Source organism: Dermacentor albipictus, chromosome 2 (assembly GCF_038994185.2).
Source record: "Dermacentor albipictus isolate Rhodes 1998 colony chromosome 2, USDA_Dalb.pri_finalv2, whole genome shotgun sequence".
NCBI lineage: Eukaryota > Metazoa > Arthropoda > Arachnida > Ixodida > Ixodidae > Dermacentor > Dermacentor albipictus.
Window position 1 is genome coordinate 30,693,041 of NC_091822.1, and position 20,264 is coordinate 30,713,304.

At 43.9% G+C, this 20,264-nt stretch overlaps 1 protein-coding gene and 1 long non-coding RNA gene across 4 annotated transcripts in view; one reads left to right on the plus strand and one right to left on the minus strand.

Moving 5' to 3' along the window:
• LOC135897763 (uncharacterized) overlaps positions 1-20,264 on the plus strand; it is a 58,563-nt gene that overhangs the window by 31,923 nt on the left and 6,376 nt on the right. The window lies entirely within an intron of this gene.
• The window catches only part of l(3)80Fj (lethal (3) 80Fj), a 372,965-nt gene that overhangs the window by 26,031 nt on the left and 326,670 nt on the right, over positions 1-20,264 (minus strand). For both annotated transcript variants that reach the window (XM_065426472.2, XM_065426473.2), the window contains exons 48-49: positions 19,550-19,690; positions 11,338-11,531 (exon numbers count right to left, since the gene is read on the minus strand). In XM_065426472.2, coding sequence (XP_065282544.1) covers positions 11,338-11,531; positions 19,550-19,690 — 335 coding nt within the window. The remainder of the gene's footprint in view (positions 1-11,337; positions 11,532-19,549; positions 19,691-20,264) is intronic.

The following is a 20,264-nucleotide window of genomic DNA, read 5'->3' on the forward strand; positions in this document are numbered from 1 at the left end:
CACTGCACTTTGTGGAACAACCTCAATGCATTGGAGAAGGATGTCGGCAAGCTTCGCGTAAAGCATGCAAGGCTGAGGGACGTAGGGCTTTCTCGTGCAAGCCAGTGAGAAGTATGTGGCGAGATGCTTGTGCTGATCTCTCCTCAGAGTTTCTTCTGGATTTCTCAAGCTGACAGGCTGCCGCGGCAGCCTTCTTGCAATCTTTAAAAGGCCCCTTTTGGGGCCACCAAAGCGATGACTCGGTGGTGCTTGCATATCACTTGCCACCCGTGACACCTCTTTGCAGTTGTTATAGCAGTGCCATTCTTTAACACTGACAGCCGCGGCTTGTAACATGCGATCGGAGTGCCCAGGAAGCAGTTAAACAAGTGAACACAATCAGAAGCTGGATGCAGCAAGGTGGTGGGATGTGGCACTGGCCTCCCCGCCATTATAGTTTTCTCACATCAGCTCTGCCATTCCCCTATTGTGATTTTTTCATGCAACCTCTTTATAACCATTAACGGTTATAACAATGGCATTTTCGTGGCACTTGAATATTGTTATAGGTGGGTTCAAATGTATTGAAGCTCTAAATACATGGGGTTCAATGGGCAAATGGTTATAAAGAGTTAAATAGTTCGTTATATCGAGAATTTCGTTTTATTGAGGTTCGTTATATCAAGGTTATGTCAAACTTTAATATAACGAAATTTGTTATATTGAGGTTCGCTATATTGAGGTTATGTCAAACGTCAATATAACGAAATTCTCGATATAACGAAATATTTCACTTTTCATAACCTTTTGTCCATAGAACACCATGTGTTTAGAACATCAACACTCAAAACCCTCTAGAGTGAAACTAGCTTAGCAGGACTCTTTGAGGAACTATCAGGCATTGTTTGGGATATCACTGGCCTTGGTGAGGTCAGAAGAACTGGTCAGGCTTATGCAGTGCTGACTAATGGCCATGTCCTCTGCCATAGAGGACTCCCAGATAAGAACCAATGCGGGATAGGATTCCTAATCCATAAGGACATAGTGGGAAACATTGAAAAATTTTACAGCATTAATGAGATGGTAGCAGTAGTCGTACTAAAGCTAACTAGGAGGTATAGAATAAAGATAGTACAAGCCTACGCTCTGACCACCAGTCACAATGATGATGAAATAGAACAGCTTTATGAAGATGCTGAATTAGCGGTGAGAAAAGTGCAAACTCAGTATGCTGTAGCAATGGGCGACTTCAATGCAAAAGTGGGGAAAAAGCAGGCTGGTGAACAGGCAATTGGCTACTATGGAACTGATTCTAGGAACACTAGAGGAGAGATGTTAGTAGAATTTGCAGAAAGGAATAAGCTGCAAATAATGAACACTTCTTCAGGAAGTGTACCAATAGAAAGTGGACCTGGAAATGCCCCAACGGTGAAACAGGAAATGAAATAGATTTCATATTTTTTGACCATCCCATCATAGTACAGGATGTTGAAGTGTTAGGTAGGGTAAAGTACAGTGACTATAGGTTAGTGAGGGCTAGTATTTACCTCAATTTGAAGAGAGAAAGAACACAATTGGCCAAGAAGAAAAAGGTCAACCTAGAGGTAGTAAGGGTAAAAGCAGACAAATTCAGGCTGGTACTTGCAAACAAATATGCAGCCTTAGAACAGAGAGATGATGATGATGATGATGATAATAATGATGACATAGAGCTAATGAATGAAACCGTAACTAGGCTGGCTTCAGAGGCAGCAGTTGAAGTGGGAGGCAAGGCACCAAGGCAACCAGCAGGTAAGCTCTATAAGAATATTTGGGGTTTTACGTGCCAAAACCACTTTCTGATTATGAGGCACGCCGTAGTGGAGGACTCCGGAAATTTTGACCACCTGGGGTTCTTTAACGTGCACCTAAATCTAAGCACATGGGTGTTTTCGCATTTCGCCCCCATCGAAATGCGGCCGCCGTGGCCGGGATTCGATCCCGCGACCTCGTGCTCAGCAGCCCAACACCATAGCCACTGAGCAACCACGGCGGGTATGTAAGCTCTGCCAAGTAACGAAGGACCTAATAAAGAAATGACAAAGAATGAAATTGTCCAACTCAAGAGATCAGATAGAATTCGCAGAACTGTCAAAACTGGTCAACAAGGAGAAAGTAAGGGATATTCGAAATTATAATGTGAGAAAGATTGAGGAAGCAATAAAAGATGTCATCATCATCATCATCATCAGCCTAGTTACGCCCACTGCAGGGCAAAGGCCTCTCCCATACTTCTCCAACTACCCCGGTCATGTACTAATTGTGGACATGTTGTCCCTGCAAACGTCTTAATGTCATCCGCCCACCTAACTTTCTGCCGCCCCCTGCTACGCTTCCCTTCCCTTGGAATCCAGTCCGTAACCCTTAGTGACCATCGGTTATGTTCCCTCCTCATTACATGTCCGGCCCATGCCCATTTCTTTTTCTTGATTTCAACTAAGATGTCGTTTACCCGCGCTTGTTGCCTCACCCAATCTGCTCTTTTCTTATCCCTTAAAGTTACACCCATCATTCTTCTTTCCATAGCTCGTTGCGTCGTCCTCTATTTCAGCAGAACCCTTTTCGTAAGCCTCCAGGTTTCTGTCCCGTACGTGAGTACTGGTAAGACACAGCTGTTAAACACTTTTCTCTTGAGGGAAAAGTGCAACCTGCTGTTCATGATCTGAGAATGCCTGCCAAATGCACCCCAGCCCATTCTTATTCTGGTTATTTCAGTCTCATGATCCGGATCCGTGGTCACTACCTGCCCTAAATAGATGTATTCCCTTACCACTTCCAGTGCTTCGCTACCTATCGTAAACTGCTGTTCTCTTCCGAGACTGTTAAACAATACTTTAGTTTTCTGCAGATTAATTTTCAGACCCGCCCTTCTGCTTTGCCTCTCCAGGTCAGTGAGCATGCATTGCAATTGGTCTCCTGAGTTACTAAGCAAGGCAATATCATCAGCGAATCGCAAGTTACTAAGGTATTCTCCATCAACTTTTATCCCCAATTCTTCCCACTCCAGGCCTCTGAATACCTCCTGTAACATGCTGTGAATAGCATTGGAGAGATCGTATCTCCCTGTCTGACGCCTTTCTTTATAGGGATTTTGTTGCTTTCTTTGTGGAGCACTACGGTGGCTGTGGAGCCGCTATACAGTCAAACCTCGATATATCGAACACGGATATATCGAATTATTGCGTATATCGAACAATTTCTATATCACATGGAAAATCGCATGCATTTTTAATTATTTATTTCGAACGGCGCCGGATGTAAAATGGATATATCGAACTCTGCCGCCCGGGACCAAGTGCGCTCTGTTGACAGGAGGCGAGCTTTCCCGCAACATTCTCGAAGATAGCGGCGGCGCGATCGGCGTTCCAGACTGCTGCGTACGACAGCGCCATTTGAACGTAGCGGCGTACACACGCGGCGGCTTGGAGCCAGCACGGCCGCCTCGATCACGCGCGCACCTATGCGCGCACGGCGGGGCAAGCCGCCTCGATGACGCGCGCACGGCGAGGCTTGCCCCCGCCGTGCGCGCGTGATAGAGGCGGCCGTGGAGCCAGTCGGAGCGCTTTGTCGGTGTTGAGCCACACATCATGTGCATTGCGGACTTCGTTGGCGGTGACGACAGCACCGGAACAGTGGCGGAGTTAACAGACGTGGAGATCGCGGCAGAAGCAACTGCTGAGCGGCCAAACGAAGACGCTGCCAAGGCTGATCCAGCAAGCGCTGACGTTGCCCCGCTCCCGACTGCAACTGAGGCTGTAGCTGCTTTGGCCGTTGTACGCCGCTACTGCGGCGCAATAGAAGGCACTGGACTGTCTCTTGTGGACCGTTTGGACTATGTTGAGGACGCCGTGGTCAAGCACGCGGTTGCCAATATGAAGCAGGCTACGCTGCTTCAGTACTTTCAGCGAACTAAATAAATACTTTGTTTGAAGCTTCATGTGAGTATCTATTGCGCCACGATTGGTTCATTGATTGATTTGCGCTAGTTTTTGACGCGTTTTCTACGTGATTTTATATATCGAATTCTGGCTATATCGAACTATTTTGCGATCACCGCGCTGTTCGATATATCGAGGTTCGACTGTAGATATCTTCCAGTATTTTTACATATGGCTCATCTACACCCTGATTCCGTAATGCCTCCATGACTGCTGAGGTTTCGACTGAATCAAACGCTTTCTCGTAATCAATGAAAGCTATATATAAGGGTTGGTTATATTCTGCACATTTCTCTATCACTTGATTGATAGTGGGAATATGGTCTATTGTTGAGTAGCCTTTACGGAATCCTGCCTGGTCCTTTGGTTGACAGAAGTCCAAGGTGTTCCTGATTCTATTTGCGATTACCTTAGTAAGTTGCGATTACCTTAGTAAGATGTACGCAGCATGAAATCCGTGAGAAGAAAACTCGGCATAGGACAAGCCAAGATGTATGCACTGAAAGATAAGCAGGGTTATATTATCAGCAATTTCAAAGACATTGTAAAAGCAGCGAAATAATTCTACGCTGACCTGTATACTACCCAGAGCAGCTACGATACCTCCATTTGAAGTAGTAATGAACAGGCTACAGAGGCTCCTTCTATAATTAGTGATGAAGTTAGAAGGGCCTTGCAAGACACGAAACGGGGAAAAACAGAAGTTGAAGATGAAATAACAGTCGATTTCATCAAAGACGGAAGAGATATCAAGCCTGAAAAGTTTGCAGCTCTTCACACAAAGTGTCTCACGACTTCAAGGGTTACAGAAAACTGGAAGAATGCCAACATTATACTAATTCACAATAAAGGAGATGTTAAAGAAGTTAAAAATTAACCCATTAGCTTACTTCCAGTATTGTATAAAATATTTACGAAGACAATTTCCCATAGTATAAGGGCAACAATGGACTTCAGTCAACCAAGAGAACAGGCTGGCTTCAGGAAGGGTACTCAACAATGGATCACATCCATGTCATCAATTAGGCAATTGAGAAATCTGCAGAGTACAACCGGCCTCTCTATATGGCTTTCATGGATTACGAAAAGGCATTTGATTCAGTAGAGATACCAGCTGTCATAATGGCATAACACAATCAAGGAGCACAGGAGGCTTCGGTAAATATCTTGGAAAATATGTACAGAGATTTCACAGCTACCTCCACAAGAAGATACCTATAAAGAAAGGGGTCAGGCAAGGAGACACAATCTTTCCAATCCTATTCACTGCATTCTTGGAAGAAGTATTTGAGCTATTAAACTGGGAAGGCTTAGGAGTGAGGATCACGGCAAATATATCAACAACCTTCGGTTTGCAACTGACGTTGTCCTGTTCAGGGACACTAGGGACGAGTTACAACAAATGGCTGGGGACCTTAACAGAGAAAGAGAGGGGTTAAATATCTATATGCAGAAGACAAAGGTAATGTTCAATAGCTGGGCAAGGAAACAAGAGTTCAGCATCACCAGTCAGCATCTAGAGTCTGTGAAGCAATACATTTACCTAGGTCAATTACTCACAGGGGACTCTGATCATGAGAAGAAAATTTACAGAAGAATAAGAATGGGTTGGTGTGCATACAGCAGACATTGTCAGATCCCGACTGGAAACTTATCCCCACTATAATTGAAAAGAATGGTGTACAATCAATGCATTCTACCGGTGCTAACATACGGGGCCAAAACTTGGAGACTGGCAAAAAAGCTCGAGAAAAAGTTAAGGACCATGCAAAAAGCGATGGAATGAAGAATGTTAGCTATAGTTTTAAGAGACAGAAAGAGAGCTGTATGGATCAGAGAGCGGTATGGATCAGAGAGCAAACGGGGATAGCAGATATTCTAATTGACATTAACAGAAAAAAAAAAAAAGAAATGGAGCTGGGCAGGCCATGTAATGCATAGGTTAGATAACCGGTAGACCATTAGGGTTACAGAATGGGTGCTAAGAGAAGGGAAGTGCAGTTGAGGATGGCAGAGGACTAGGTGGGGTGATGCTATTAGAAAATTTGCAGGCACTAGTTGGTATCGGTTTGTGCAGCACAGGGGCAATTGGAGATTGCAGGGAGAGGCCTTTGTCCTGCAGTGGACATAAAACAGGCTGATGATGATAACAAAGTGTGTTAGTATGCAATTTCAATTTGACAAAATTTCACTGACGCCCACAGGAATGCCGAGGCAATAAATGGAAACTTCCGCGGATACAGATGGTCAAATGGTTGAATTACAAGTGGGTGCTTGCAAACGCACCTCTCAAAGTGACCATCGAAGTGGAGCCGCACCATGTCCCATACAAAGTCTAAGTGTGATAAGATCCTATCACGCCCCACGCACTGTGTGCTTCAGGTAGTGTGTCTCCACCACGGCTGCGTAGGGCTGTAAGTGCGGCCAAGTGCACATGCAGCCGTGCATCCTGCTTTAGAGGCAATCTGCCGCGTGTGCAAAGAGTCGGCGTGCCAAAATGGCATGGCACCATGTAAGCTGTCTTACTGCACATTTAGTATTGGAGCACAACAACTTTTTTTTTCGGTGAGTTGGTGCTTGCTGAATGATATAATATTAAAGTGCAAAAAAAACGGAAAAGAAATATTCCAAGTGACAGACCTCCTTTCTTGCTCTTCTGCCTGTCACTTCGAAGGTTCCTTTTCCTTTTTTTTTTGCACTACAACATCATTTCGTTTAGCAATGGAGATTGTGTAATGTCGAGTTTCGGTGACCCGTTGGAGTGAGAAGCAGACGAAGCATTCGCTCCCCGCTGCTGACGCTTTTCCCAATAGCGTCGTCCCAGTGCGGACGACGCTATCAGCTGTGGGGGTGGAATGCACGGGAAAGCATAGCCGGCTTTGCTTAATTCGTACCACCGAGAAGATATGGTCTACGCACGTGGCATGAAACAGTATCATTCGTCGCGAACTCCCAAATTTATCAAATTGTTTTTCATTCAAATTAGCTTTTTTCGATTGATCGATAACTGAGAAAATTCTGCAGCCCCTTTCCGTGTAAAAAAAATTAATCAGAAATTGTACTTATTTACATAAAAGGTCGAATTTCAGTACAATGAAATTGTGATACAGTTAAACCTGGATATAACGAAGTTGACAAAAGCTCGCAATTTTTCGTTACATGCAGGTTTTCGTTACATGCAGGTTTCGCGTGAAGGCTCGTACGAATGATGCAGAAACGAAACCAAATAGCTCAATATATCCGCGAAGGTGAACTCACCCTTCAAGCATTTATTTTACACCAAAAAACTGCGTAATTTGCGCTTGCTTCTTCGGCACAGGTGACGGCACAACACGCCGCTCCAAAGAAGCTAAATCGTGTAGAGCTCCTTCATCATCGAGCGAGCCGACGAAACGGCGCATAACGTCCATTGCGTTCATCACCTCCTTTGCAGAAGGCACGTCACACGGATCTGCCTCACAGGCACCATCATCACCGCCATCGGGATTTTGCACGCTTTCAGCTACTGCTACATCAGACATTTCTTCTGTAGCCACGGCGGCGTTGTCGGCAAACAAAAAGTCAGTCAGTTCAACGTCGTCGGGTACACCACCGTTAGTGCATAGCTCGTTCCACGCTTCGGCCACATCGGACGGAGTAGAAAGGTCTTCCTCCTCCTCCTCGTCGGCACCAGCCCGTGCGTTTTTGGCTATACCGGCCTTTAAAAAGCAATTCGCGATAACTTATGCCCTGACCTCTTGCCAGGAGGCAGCAAGCATCTCGACTGCTTGATAAATGTCGATCTTCGTCTCCCGTTCCAGACGGATGTCGAGAAGTATCTTCTGGATTAGTCGGCGCCGGTAACAGCATTTAAAACTGTTAATGACCCCTTTGTCCAGGGGCTGTATTAGAGACGTGCAGTTGGCCGGGAAGTAATGCAGTTCGATGTTCGACAGCTGCAGGCCCTCGACGTGGTGCGCCGAGCAATTGTCCAGCAGTAGGCAAACTTGACGGCCTTGCCGCTTGACGTCCTGGTTAAATTCCTTCAACCACTCAGAAAATATTGGCCGAGTCATCCAAGCTTTGGAATTCGCCACATACTTCACGGGCATACGCTTCGTCCCCTTAAAACACCTGGGACGGGCACTTTTGCCGACAACTAGCGGGACTCGCTTGTCTGTGCCGTCGAGGTTGGCACACAGCAGAATCGTTATGCGGAGCTTGCTCTGCTTTCCACCGCGGCAGTCATCGCCTTTTAACGCTAGCGTGCGGCCCGGAAGCATCTGATAAAATAGAGCCGTCTCGTCGGCATTGTAGACATCAGCCGCCTCGAAGCGACTCAGGATTCCAGGCAGCTCGTCAGCCACCCACGAAGCAGCAGCATCGCTGTCTGCGGAGGCAGATTCGCCGCTGATTACTCTTCCGACGACACCATGCCGGCTCTTAAATCCCTGCAGCCACCCGTTGCTTGCCTTGAAATCATCATGGCCCAAGATACACGCAAAATCCTTTGCCTTCTGTTGCAAGATCGCACCACTTATGGGTACATTTCTGGCTCTCGTGTCCAAAAATCATGTGAACACTGCCTTGTCCACATCAGTGTATGTGGACAGCTTGTCTTTTTTTCTTCGAGCTTGTTCCCGACTCCACTGCGTTTCTGATACTGTGTTCCGCACTCAAAATCGTTGATAATGTGCTCGCTGGAATGCTGAAACGGGCGGCAACGTCCTTCTTCTCGCCCGCGGAGACAGCATTTAAAATTGCGAGTTTGTCTTCAAAAGACAGAACTTTTCGTTTTCTGGCAGCAGAACTCATCACGACCAACCGACGACGTAGTTAGAAGCGGAGACGCACGACTACACGCCTACAGGCAGGCCTAGCACCTCCACAACAAGTCGGACAAACCAGTACCAGGGCACAGTTGACACACGCACACGTGCAGAACGCAGGACAACACTCAAAATGGCGAATGCAACGCATCCATAGAGAAAGAAAAAAAAGTGACGCATGTCGTTCGTCATCGTCCCTCTCCCTTCCCGCGCCCTGGCAATGAAAGAACCGGCTATCAGCGTTGCTTTTCAAGTGAATTCTTACACATAAGTGCGTCTAAGCCGTTGAAACAAATAAAAATCACTAAATAAGAATGCTTGTCCTCAAATCTATACGAAACAAAATAAATCTGAAAGAGAAATCAGCTGCCGATATCAATGCCACCTGGCGTCACGCTAGACAAGCAAAGCCTGAAAAGACTGCTACGTTAGGCACGGAGCGGCGCTAGTTGCCGCCATCATCATCATCATCGCTAACTTTGCTCGGTCGCGGCAATCCCTGGCGTTCGCGTAGCAGCTGGCTCCTTACAATATTAATATTCAATAATCTAGAGCATTTCTTCGGCCGAATTTTCCTTAAAAGTGCAAAAAGTAATGACTGATCAGCTTTGGGAGTTCGTTACATCAAGGCTAACCGCCGCAACGCGTTCGTTACATCAAGGTCGAAAATACATGGGCTTCAATGGGGGCAGCGTTGGGGAATTCAAAAACTTCGTTAAATCCAGGAATTCGTTACATATAGGTTCGTTACATCCAGGTTTAACTGTATAACAAAGCAAATTGCCATTTTATCGACTTTCATATATTGAGATCTGACTGTATATAAAGCAAATGCAATGCATCGAGCACAATGTTGCCAATTTTTCGGCCAGTAGCCTCTCCTTGAAGTGCTTGCTTTCAACCTGCCAGCATTTCTCTACATAGTAGGTTGCCATGACAAGGTGAAGTTGCGACAAGGTGTCGTTGCTGCCGTCCACTGCAAGAGCAATAACACAGCGCTTCAGGCTTTCCACCATTGCGCCTTGCATCTATGTAGCCATTTCACGGACCATGGCCATTGGCTCTGTTCTGTCGAATCCATAACGCTTCGCATATTCGCACTTCTGGAACATCTTGTGCAGAAGTCGCCCAACTTGATCACTCACGCTCAGTGGCAAATTGTGCTCAATGAGAAATCCAGTGAAAAGGCACTCCACGCACACAACACTGTCTTCATTGTTGTCGGCAAAGAACTTGCTCATGGCCTCTTCTAAGCAGCACGAAGGAAGGTTTGGTGCTTAGTCATTGCCAAATACAGTTTTATGTCTCCTTTACTGTCGTGGGCCATGCTCATGTTGCATGCGCAAGCAGTGCAAAATCCGAACTGCTCGCCTTTCCTGGACAGCATGAAACACGGGAATTCTGAAGTATCAGACTTCAAGAAACACTGTAAATAATACTACTTTTTGTGCTTCGACGATGCCATAATGTCAACAGATCTGCGAAAAGAAAAATGTTATCACATACACTCCTCTACGCATTGTTTCAGTCCCAAGTGAACTAAGTTACTCCCAGTTATGCCTCTACACTCCTTGCAGTCTTGAATTCCAATCTGACTTCAGCTAGCTACCTAGCTTGTGATGGCAATGATGATGTGGCTGTGCTGCATGACGCGGTTTTGTTTTTTCTCTCCCCCCCCCCCTCCCTGTTTTTAATATATGGGGGGTTAGGCAGTTTATCTGGATATTTATAGCCGTGCCCGTACAATTGGGAGGATCAGTCAGAAATCGGGAGCCTCCCGGGCAAATCTGAATAGTTGAAGATGCAGTACAGAACACTTGTAATGTAACTGGTTATAGCAAGGGACCGGTCATAATGCGCGTTTTCCTGACTATCGCAATTCCTCCTATAGAACTTGATGTACAAGCAGACTACTTAATGTGCAGGCACACGACGCAGAATGCCGAATATAGAGCGGTTTCTCGAAGCGTGAGCCCATTGCAACTGTGCAGCGAGTGCTGCTTCATTTCTGTTTATCAGCAGAGCAGATACATGTGGAGACCATTGGCCAGTGGGAAAACAAATAGACAGCGGGGCAGGGAAGGAGCATGTGTCAGACTGCACGGTAGTGCGAAGAATGCGACCAAAGACGACGAGGACGATGAATAGCTCACGCCAGATGTGCAGAGGTGCTCAAATGCCTGAACAAAGTGAAAATGTAGTACACTAAAAACAGTTTGAGTGATAAAGCGTTCAGTGCATAAGCCTTGCTGAAGATGAAATAATTTGAAGCGTGGTAACAAAGCATTGCCAGATGAATATCACAGAATTCTTCTGCAGATAAAGCAATTGTGAGGAGAACTTATTTTTCAGGCTTATTTGTGATATATATTTTTTTGTGCGTTTGAAATGTGCAATAAATAGTTTGAAAGGTATTTGCTTGTTTGGCACGCTTAAGGGCCCGAACAGGTAATATTTTGGTTATAATGTGATGCTGCTTATAGCGCAGACTTTCACCACTCCTGCGTGCTACCTTAAAGATGAGCAGTCTCTACTGCACAATGGCAGACATCGGGCACCACCTTGGCACTCACCTGACAGTGGGATCGTCCTGATTCTTGACCGAGTTGTGCAACTCCTGGAAGACTGGATCGCACCGCGTGTGGATGACAATGAGGTGACTCAGCGCTACCGAGGCCTTTAGCCTCACCTGCCGGTTGCCATCATTGAGTGCTTTCAGGAAAGTTGTCTGCAGCTGTGGCAGGAATGGTTTCAGCTGCACCCCTACCTGCATGGCAATCAAATCATCCCATGAGGCACAGCTTGCCGAGCTGGCACCCTGACAGTGAAACCTGCCACCAGGGTGTGAAACATCACCACACACAAGCATGTGCACTGCAAAAAGGGTCCAACAGATGTTCTCTCACAGCTCTTAAACGTTTAACCCTAAGTGGCACTCATTCTACCAATTTGTGCCAGTATACCACGGACGAATCCCATTTGTGTAGGCGACTTTTTCATTTTTCGCCATGAAAAAAAGTCTCGCGCATCTGCCCAACTAGTCGCTTACTGCCGAGTGTGGACATTCATTGTGCAATATTTTGCAATATTTATTTTGCCGTCTAGCAATGACAGAATATTAATCACGACTTATGTAATGTGGAAGAACTGAGTTTCTCAAAACACCTTTTATTACTGATGATTTCACTGAGTGCAAGGAACAAGCCATACATTTAAGGGGGGATGCAAGTCCTGGAAACCGAAAATCACAAAAGAAATAAGATTTTTCGAAACTACTTGTTTCAGCATCTGTAATTCACGTCACTGCGAAATAGTTCCTCGGGTGATTTTGAAGGCATGCAAATTAGACCGATAAAGTACGTGCTAGATATTGTCACACCGTACCTTACATATATTATTAATTTATGTTTGTCAAGTGCAACTTTTCCGAAAAGAATGCAAATCGCTAATGTGAGTATTTTATTTAAAAAGGGAGACAGAAATGATATCCAAAATTATAGGCCTATATCCATATTGCCCATCTTTTCTAAGGGCCTGGAAAAAATCTTACATCGCCAATTTAATAATTTTTTCGAGAAGAACAATATAATATCACCTGCCCAATTCGGCTTCAGAAAGCTTAAGTCCACCGAATATGCACTGTTGGAACAAAAGGAATTCATCTTATCCCAGTTCGAAAAAACAATTGATAATATTCACCATTTAACATTGCTTGAAAAACTTTATAGCTATGGCATTCGAGGTCACTCTTTAGCACTAATTAAATCTTACCTAGCAAGCAGACAGCAATTTATTCAGATAGATATGCATTGTTCAAGTATGAAGCCTATTTCAAAAGGAGTTCCGCAGGGAAGTGTCTTGGGGCCCCTTCTTTTTAATGCCTATATCAATGATGTAACTAATATTTACCTAAAGGCGAAATATGTCCTGTATGCTGATGACGCCAGTATATTTGTTTCAGGAACAAACTGTACAGATATAGTGTATGAAACGAACCTCATGCTCTCTAAGCTGAGGGACTGGTCAATGATGAACCAATTAGAAATAAATACAAACAAAACCAAAGCTGTGCTCTTTAGGCCCAAAAATAAGCCAGTAAATTCAAATATTAACATTATGTACGGGGAAAAAACGATAGAAATGGTTACTTGTATGAGAACTCTCGGCGTAACGTTTTCGAGTAGTATGCTCTGGGACGAACACATTGAGGCAGTCACAATCCAGTTATCTAGGGTCATTGGCATGACGTGGAAATGTAAATCACTATTGCCGTTTAAAGTTAAACTTCTCATTTATAACTCGCTTTTTTATTCGTACCTCTATTATTGCTTATTGGTATGGGATACAACTGCCTTTGTTAATTTTCATAAACTACTTGTCTTGCAAAAGAAGTTTGTTCGGCTACTCTTTAATGTCCCCTACAACTCCCATACTATAAACTTATTTCAGGAAGCCAACATAATTTCTGTGTTAAAGTTATACCAGTACAAGTTAACAACTGCATTTAGGTGGGAAGTAAAACTGAACTGCTCCTTTCTACGAGAACTTTCTAACCTTGAACTTAATGACAAATTTTATGTTACCCGTCATAAAGAGATATGGCGGGTGGTCACACCCAGAACAAATTATTTAAGGGAAAAGCTGTCACACACAATGCCAATGCTTCTAAATAAATATAATTATCTTGGCGTTGATATCACCCAAATAACGGCCCAACAACTGAGAGACTTGTATATGCATGATTTTTAAATTACTGGTTGAGTGTACATCCTCTCGGCTAGTGTGTATATAAAGTGTGTATATATGCTTCTGTATATGTGTGTGTGTGTAGGTATGCATACGAGTGTGTATGCATATATGTACGGGTATATGAATGCATGCGTATGTATATATATGTGTGCATATAATGTTCAGTGGCGTATTCTTGTCTCATTTGTATTCACCACGAGAACCACACAAGCTACCCTAAGTATTCTTGGTTTAGTCACCAGTGGCTCTGTATGGATATGGGTGTGCATGTGTAAATGCGAGTATGTGGGTTCATGAGAGTATATACGAGTATGTGTATATATATGTATGTATACATATGTATATGTGTATGTGTATATATGCATGTATGATGCATATGTGTTTGCATGTATGCTGTTGCCGAATATTCAGTAGAGGGGGCTGCGGGCCTCGTCAAGCTGCCTACTGGAGCAGCTTTTACTTGCAGCCTCCTCCATCAAGTAGATGGAAATAAAGCTATTCTACTCTATAATGCCTAATCTACACCGTCCAAAAACAATTTGCCCCGAAACGTACCCTAAGCGCCCGAAAAAAATTATTTTGTCAGCGCAGATGGTGAGAAATGACCCCAAGATCGCGCAGGAACTCCAGAGTTCATGGAAATATTTTCTGTCTTTCCCACCACGAAGTGCCGCCATCTCGGTATTATTTGAAAGCTCAAAGTTCTGCCTTTCAGTTCCCTGCATCATCGCCCACAATGGCCGCATAGAAAAAGTGCAAACGTAAAACAATAAGGGGCTGGTCTGAAGAAGCTTGCGACGCATGCAACCCTTCTATGGCTCAGTGTGCCAACGCGCTGAGAGGTGCCTTCTGACTGGCTGTTGCTATGGCAACTAGGCCTAGCAGATGAGCTGCTAGGCCTGGCAGTGGGTCGCTTCAAAACCCACTGATTCACCCTTTCTTTGTTCATCGTATTACGAACGTAAGCAGCAAATCGACCCTCTCTAAAAAAAATAAAAGAATAGGAAGCTTGAAACCGAACACGCATACAAAAAAGCGAAGCGCAAGCCGTCTCTAGCTAACTATTGCCCTCTATACCCGCGTGTAGGTTTACTTTGCAGACCACAGACAATGTGCCCATGCCTATTCCTGTGCCTCTCACGTGTATGCGGGTTCGTGCTGGTGTATTCCAGATTCTGTTAGGAGCCTATATGTGCGCCTAATGTCTACACCAGGGGAAGAATTTTGCGTTTTTAATTATATTATGTTATTATTTTCCGGTTTTGAAGCTTGAAATTTATGTTTTCCCAGTCTCAAATTTTGGGATCAGCACTGTGTACTTTCGACTCATTCAATTATCGTCATTCTTTTTTTACCTAATTGCAGGCAAATCAGAGAGTGCACGAAAACTATGATATAATGTTTAAGGACACTGAAATATTTTGACATCCTGTAGAAATCACCTACAAGAATTCGCATTTGTAACGCTGCATGCAACTTTAGAATTTCATAACTTTGGCTAAAGTGCAGATACAAACATTCAAGTGCTAACTTGCAGTATCTGAGCATCCAGGAATATAGCTGCTTACTTTTAGCTATCCTGCTGCAGTGCATTTTTTGAAAGTCACATGCCAAATTTTAAACACAAAAAGAATTGTAACTACTTTCTTTTATTGACTTTAGAAAAAACTTTTGCATATTTGTAAGCAGCACACTAGATTAGACGCGACCTGAAAGTTTCATGTTTCAAGAGCATTGCATGAATACAAAACCAACCAATTATGAGGCTGGTGTTGCGTTTAAGCAGCAGTTCCGTTTAAGAGGCGACGCTTGAAAGTGAAAACTTGAAAGTGACTTTCTGAATGTGCTTTTTCTTCAAGTGCCTTTGCCTTATGAAAGGTTTGATAAAGCTTTCATGAATCGATTTCAGTAAATTAAGTGTTCTTGTACTAAGCAACACCTGGGCAACATGCTAGAGCCTAAAGGTTTTCCATATGTCCAATAGACAAAAAAGGTAGAGGCAGTAAAACTTTAAATGCAATTTCCTTAACTTTCTTTTTTTCGTGAAGTGCTTTTGCTTTATGGAAGTTCTGATAATGTTTGCATCACCTGATTTCAGTGAACTAGGTATAATCTTTTTTAGTAATATCCCAGCTACGTCCTAAGGCTTCGCTTTTTTTTTTATGTGATAGGTTACTAATTAGATCAAATGTAGGCTAATTACTGCCACCTTGTTTTTTCTTCCCAACTTTGATATTTATTTGTGACAATCACATTTACTTTATTGATATTTGCTTAGCTTTGGGATGTGCACTGGGCCTTTGGAAGTGTCTGGATATTCTTAAACATACTTTATTTTAATGAGAAACTACTACAAAGGCCCGTAAGAAATGACCTAATTAGGGCTACTATATTCTGTCATATCTTTTCTCCCAAGTGAGATATCTGAAATCTAAATACATATTTGAAATGAGCATTCTACAATACATCTGCACACAAAAATTAAGCACCATATATTGAAAAAGAAAGTTTTCATGACCCTCATTCCCCCTTAACTAGGGTTGTGCAAATACCAAATACACTAGAGTTCCGCTAATTCGATTTTCATTAATTTGATCCTGACTGAAGGTCCCAGCTGGTACCCATGCATTTCTATGGGCACAAGCTGTCGTTGAAATGTTTCGATCCTAAAATTGGCCTTCACTGGATAATTCGAATTTGACCAGTCAGCAAACATGCGCCTGACCCCTATGGCAACTCCAATAACGATCCCTTTAGTGGCAGCGAATGTCTCAGCGGAGCTTAGGGGTCAGTGAATGCATCGGACACACGTTGTCTCCTATCAAAAAATGCCTATTTTTGGCTTGCTTTTGCAGGATTCTCTATCAATAACCGTAGCTCACAATGTCTGATCACAGTATTTACCCAATTCTAATGCGAAAATTTCTAAGATAATTGTGTCTAAAATAGCCTGCTTGATGCAATCATATACGAAACCAAAGCTGCCTTCGCGACATTCATATGCCTTGAGCGCATAACGCACATGTACTGTTTGCAAAGCTGACTTAAAGAAAAATGTGCAGCGATGCTGACATTTGGAAATTGTTGCAACAAATTTTGCTTGCTAAAAAAAATGAGAGCGCATTAGATTTCTACTTTGTTTAGAAGTTTTGTGTCTACGTTAGTTTCCTACTTGAGACACACAGAAGTGAGTGAGCGCGGGTTCGATTTGGGGGCATGTTAGGATAGGACAGATACTGCAATATCAATCAGCTGTGTGCTCCAACGTCATCTCTGTGTCAGGGTTGAATTAATGGAAGTCGACTGCAGTACACTTCGGCTGCCCGATTGAATCGAGAAGAAAAAGCCAAATATGAGAAAATACGAAGTTTAACGCTTACAAATTTTATGCAAGAAAACATGGTGCTGCACATACCTGGGAATCCACTAGCAATGAATAACAAGACTGCAGCAAGCTATCAGCAGCTTGGGTATTTAGGAATGAGGACGCACACAGTGGTGCCACTGACAAACTTGGATTTGGAGCAAATTTTTGGAGAAGCAAATGTTCATATCAGAGCGGTTTGGAGCAACCAAATACAGATTTCAGAGCACATTGAGGCAAAAAAACGCCAACTGTTGGAACGTTCTAGGCACTTTCTAGTACTTGAAATTGACAACCCTTATTCCATAGACTATTTGCTTGCTGTAAAACAATCTCATTCTGCGGCTAAAGAGAAGAAAGGGAAGCCTAAATGAGGGGATCCCTTTAAATTTAATGAACCCCCCCCCCCCAACAGCCTGCTGCAATTCGTTTATTTCAAATCAGGTGAGGCTGCTCAGAAGTTGCTGTTTACATCTTACATCTTATGAATTTTTTATTGGCAGCTTAGCCATGTTTTCATCAAGACTAGAGTTAGCATCAGCCAGAAACACCTGGCCAAGCTGAATGCCATCAATGCTCTTCTGAGCCGGGCCAGCCTCGATGAGCCCCTCGTGACGCTCAAGCATTGCTTTAGGGGACACCAGGCACTTTTCGGCAGTCTTCTCGTTAAGCTGGAGCCTCTGCACAGCAACTGGCTGGTTAACAACTAACGCCAGCCAATCATTCAGACATCAATTAGTTCAAGCATGCTTGATTATTAGGACTGCTTACATGACACTCTCACTGGACCATAGACCTAATTCTTAAGAACAACAGAAAATTTTCAATGTAGCTTAACTCACTTTTATTCTACAATGTTGTTTTTGACAATTCGTATTTTTTCATGACATAAGTCAAGTTACTAAACGTTGTGTGCCTGAAAAGTGGGTTCATTCTGCTTTCATGTATGCATAAAACCTTGGGGGCAATAGCTTAATCAGAAAAAGAGATCTAGTGCAACCTACATTGTAGGGAAAGAGTTAAACATTGTTACAGTCGAACCTTGCTATATCGAACTGGCAAAAAAAAAAAACGCCTTTCAGTTCTATATAGAACATAATTCGATATAAGCCTGCTAAACAATTGGATGTCACAAAAGCACATACCATTTATTGGATCACTTTATTGATGAAACTAGCTTAGTTTCGCATGAAATAGTCCTGTATTTTCTCCTGCTTGGGCAATTTCGCTGCCTGTGATGCACGCACTTTTCCACATTGTCTAAAGAGTTGGAGCAGCTGAGGCCACAACCTTCCGCATTCACGCAGAAGCACCGGACTAGTGCGAGTGCACCGATCTCCTCGGAGGATGTGGGCAAAGGACCATCGTTGCCTTCCTCTTTGTGCCCACTTTCACTTGTGCTCGGTATGATGTCGGCAATTTAGTCTTCGTTTTCGGGCTCTCCCGTGGTTGTAACACCATCATTTGCACTCACAAACTCATCCACCATTGATTCCTTAACGGCTTCCGAAAATTCTGACAGCTCGTTTCAAACTTCGGCAACACCGCCAACGGCTTTGTCGCATTCATCAGAATTTACAGTCATTATCAAGCACGCAGAAGCCTGCATGGCTGAAGCAATTTCGGATGAACCACTCACACACGGCCGCGCATACGCATTGGGCACCACAGGCACCGGGTCGCGAATTTGGCGGCTTTAACCCTAATCTCCTCCTTATTCTTCAAGATCATGCTGAGAGTGCTCCTCGGAATCTTGGACACTGCGGGGACATCTGACTTCTCCCCGTGTTCGACCCGATTTATGATTTCTAGCTTCACGACGAAAGGCGAATTTTGCCGCTTCATCACGGCAACACTGCGGAAGAAGGCCCACAAGGCGCTCACACAATGAATTAAAAAAGCAGCAAGACAACTCGCACTTTCGCTATCTGCATGATGAGGGCACAAGAGCCTCTGATTGGCCGTCTGAGCAAGCGCTGCGGGCGGGCCAGGATCATTTTTTGCAGGGGGGTGTCGTCGGCTCGTCCAAGGCAGCACGGTCACAATAGGGAGAGCGGTTGGGTGGAGCCGCGGTGGCAGGTAAACCCGACGGCTCGAGGGAAAGCCAATTTCTGGGGGCACTTTCCCACCGCTTGACATTCGATATATCGGGAGTCGCTGCCATTTTTGTTCGATGTAAGCGTAATTTTTGCTATATATACTTATTGTAACTATACTGTGTCCGGAAATTGTTTGATATATAGAATGATGTGATGTAAACGGGTTTGATGTAGTCGGGTTCGACTGTATAATCATGTTTAACTGCGTAACAATATGCAATCTTGCATCCTAAATGACTGGACATTCCTTTTTTAGACCAAATCCCACCAAACACCTTGTTTGTCATGTTCACTTTTCAATGCCACCAAGTCAAGCCCATTACCACAATTACTTCTGCCACGTGCAATGGCCTAGGGAGGACACTTTCTCGTGCAACCTCATTCATGTTGACTTGAGCACTGAAGGAGGTTATCTCAATAGCACAAAATACATAGTACTGACATGACACTACACCATATAAATGGTACAAGAAGGTCCAAAAAGTTTTCTTTTTATGTGATGTTTTGCACCCTCTTGAGAGCAAAACACCAACGAACACCAAGGACCTCGTCGGAGCTTTTGGGAAGACCAACCTTAGCAAGTAGCAGGGCCAACGTCTCAAGCACAGCCACTTTGACGCTGAAGCTGAACCGGTCACCTAGGATACGAATGAGCGGTCCCGTGATGCTGATGACCGACTGCCGCAAGGAGGCAGCATCTGTTAGCCGGATCACCTGAAAGAGAAAGCACGTTCAAGGGACTTGCAACTGGCCAGAATGTGTTGCTAGACTTTGATGAAAATAAAGTGACCCCGATCTATATAGTGATAGAATCAAGTATGCTGTTCACTTCAAGTGATTTAAGTAGGAATTATAATTTTAAGTATGCAAAGAAAGTCTCAAAAACCAGTAAGTGGTGTGAACTGGCAGAAGCCTTGGTACTTCGTATGCAGTGTACGAGGTTACCGTATGTAAATCACTGCTTATTAAATGCCACATAATTATTGTTGAAGTTCCAGTTTGCACATTACAATAGAACCTTGTCCATATGTTATGAAAAAAGAAAAGCTGTGAGAAGAAATGTACTAACCTGGAAAACGTACAATATGAAGTAGCTAAAAAATTTGACAGACTCAACCACTGTTGACATCTACATAATGTGAAGCATTGTGTGGATGGTTGCGGCACGAGATGCCAACGCACATAGAACTAGTGGTGCTCAGGTGACCGGAAATGTGCTTTGTTGTTTTTCTATTACGTGGTTTTTTAGAGGGCGAGGGGAAACCAAAACAATATCGAGCAGGCAGGT